This window comes from Echinococcus granulosus (genome assembly GCF_000524195.1).
Source record: "Echinococcus granulosus chromosome Unknown EG_S00190, whole genome shotgun sequence".
In the NCBI taxonomy this organism is placed as follows: domain Eukaryota; kingdom Metazoa; phylum Platyhelminthes; class Cestoda; order Cyclophyllidea; family Taeniidae; genus Echinococcus; species Echinococcus granulosus.
Window position 1 is genome coordinate 16,631 of NW_020170570.1, and position 2,002 is coordinate 18,632.

General features: G+C 40.4%; 1 protein-coding gene across 1 annotated transcript in view; it reads left to right on the forward strand. All coding sequences in view use genetic code 11, as the record gives it.

Moving 5' to 3' along the window:
• EGR_10103 (hypothetical protein) overlaps nucleotides 1–1,764 on the forward strand; it is a gene marked incomplete at both ends in the record, with an annotated part of 2,899 nt that extends 1,135 nt beyond the window's left edge. The window contains 2 exons of the mRNA XM_024499352.1: nucleotides 25–132; nucleotides 1,612–1,764. Of these exons, the coding sequence (XP_024346227.1) occupies nucleotides 25–132; nucleotides 1,612–1,764 (261 nt within the window). The remainder of the gene's footprint in view (nucleotides 1–24; nucleotides 133–1,611) is intronic.
• Between the last annotated feature and the right edge of the window lie 238 nt (nucleotides 1,765–2,002).

The following is a 2,002-nucleotide window of genomic DNA, read 5'->3' on the forward strand; positions in this document are numbered from 1 at the left end:
ATCTTCAACTACAAATACGTAAAGCTTAGTTTTAATGTGTTAAATTGTGACGGCTGTAAAAATTATGGTCTTATTGGTCTAGTGTTTTTCGGTGTTAGTGATCTTTTGATTTATAGATTAGAATGTTATTTGGTTAGAATTTCAGTTTTGCTGAAGAGAAAGTCTATCTGATTACAAACAATTTGATTTGGAGTGGTGTGTACGTGGGTGCGCCTGTGACTCTGTGTGCGTGTATTTGAGGGAGCGGTCACAATAATACTTTAAGGTGGAGGGACAGATAGGCGGAGATAGGCAGAAGGGCGGACAGATGGACAGAAGTGGTGCACGGGCAGTGAAGCAGAGTCAGAGAGCTGACTGAGAGGAGCGATAAATTAAGAGGAAGTGGATTCGGAGGGAGAGGTAGAAAGATGGGGGTTTGTAGATAAGTAATGACATGCGAGACAAAGCAGCTATTCTCTGGTGGTCTAGCTGTTACCCTTCATGACACTCAATTACTCTGCTGGATCGGCTTCAAATGTCAGTCGTGGAGTCTCGTTCAATGTATAACACAATGGGATCTACATTAGCTGTGATCAATCTGCTTTTCTGTTTGGAGTCATCAACAATTCTCTTACCCGAAGCATATACATTTCGTCTACTCCGCTGATGTTTAGCACCCAGCAGAAGAAATCGAGATTGATGTCCTTTAAGGTAGGGTCTACTTTCCCCTGCCGCCAATGTAGGGCTGCAAGACTTCCCTGAAGAGAAAAGAAGATGCAATAAAGGGACAGAATATGTATACACACAAAGACATTTGATGTACAGTGCGGCTTGGGCAACTGACATGGCTTAAAGGACAGCTCACCCGGAGACGATGCAATAGCGGAGACACAAGGTGTCACTTTGTCAAAACCGTGAATTAAATGACCAATGCATTACACCATGTTAACGTGTGTAATACGGTGATAGGGAATCTGCGGAATGTGCAAAATTAAACACCTTGGCAGCACAAGTACCTTAAATTCTACTATATTTATTGACAAACATCTGAAGCACGCAACTTGCATTGATTGCATTTAAAATCTGAGGACACTATCACAGTATCTACACTGACGTATAATTGATAGTGGTGGAACTTTATTCTGATGCGTCACTGATGAAAATAATGTAGACTAAGTGCATTTTACAATTCCACACAAAAGTAAGAAATTGAAATGCACTGCATGATGATCCACAAATGTGTCACAAGTTCCTGGCAGTGCTTCTTCCCTAGTTCACACTTCCTCGATTGCATTGAATTGGGTTCAAAATACTTGGAAATTGCTCTAGGCAGTAAAGTAAAATCAGTAATTTCTCTTCACAATGTTAAAACTTGATGCCATTTCACGATAAATGAAGTTATACCGGGTCAAACGAACACCTTAAAATTGCAAATTTGCGGAGGTGACTGATGAAGTAAACAAGCATGTGGGAGAGAATAATGCATCCATTGTGTGACAACAGACCACCCTGCTAAACGCAAGCATAATATAAGCTGCCATCAAAGACGGAATTAAACATTTTATGTATTGGAAGGAAAGATAACTAAAATTGTATTTACTGATACCAGATAAACGATTTTCACATTTTCAGAAATGCATCAAGCTAAAGTGTGTAGTATTCGATGATGTGGAGAAGAGAGAAAGGAGGCAGAGACGTTTATATTTCCATAACATGTTAGAGTATTTTGAGACAACTCTTTCACAGTCTGTTTTAAAATGCACGGGTATTTGTCTACCGTCATAAGCAGAGGATATTCCGCCCGTCAGGTAATGGTGGTGGGTGTGTTAAGCCGACAAATTTATGGCTGCAGCGAGTAGTATGGCTCACATGCATCGCTGCGTCAAAAAAACGGCAGTAGTGTTAAAGGTTACGGCATCAATATACACTATGTAGCAAAATCATCTGTACACTCAACTACTCATTCGTCTATTTCTCAATGTGGCGAGCCCCTTAACTCAGCAATTTTAATCCTATTTCTGCA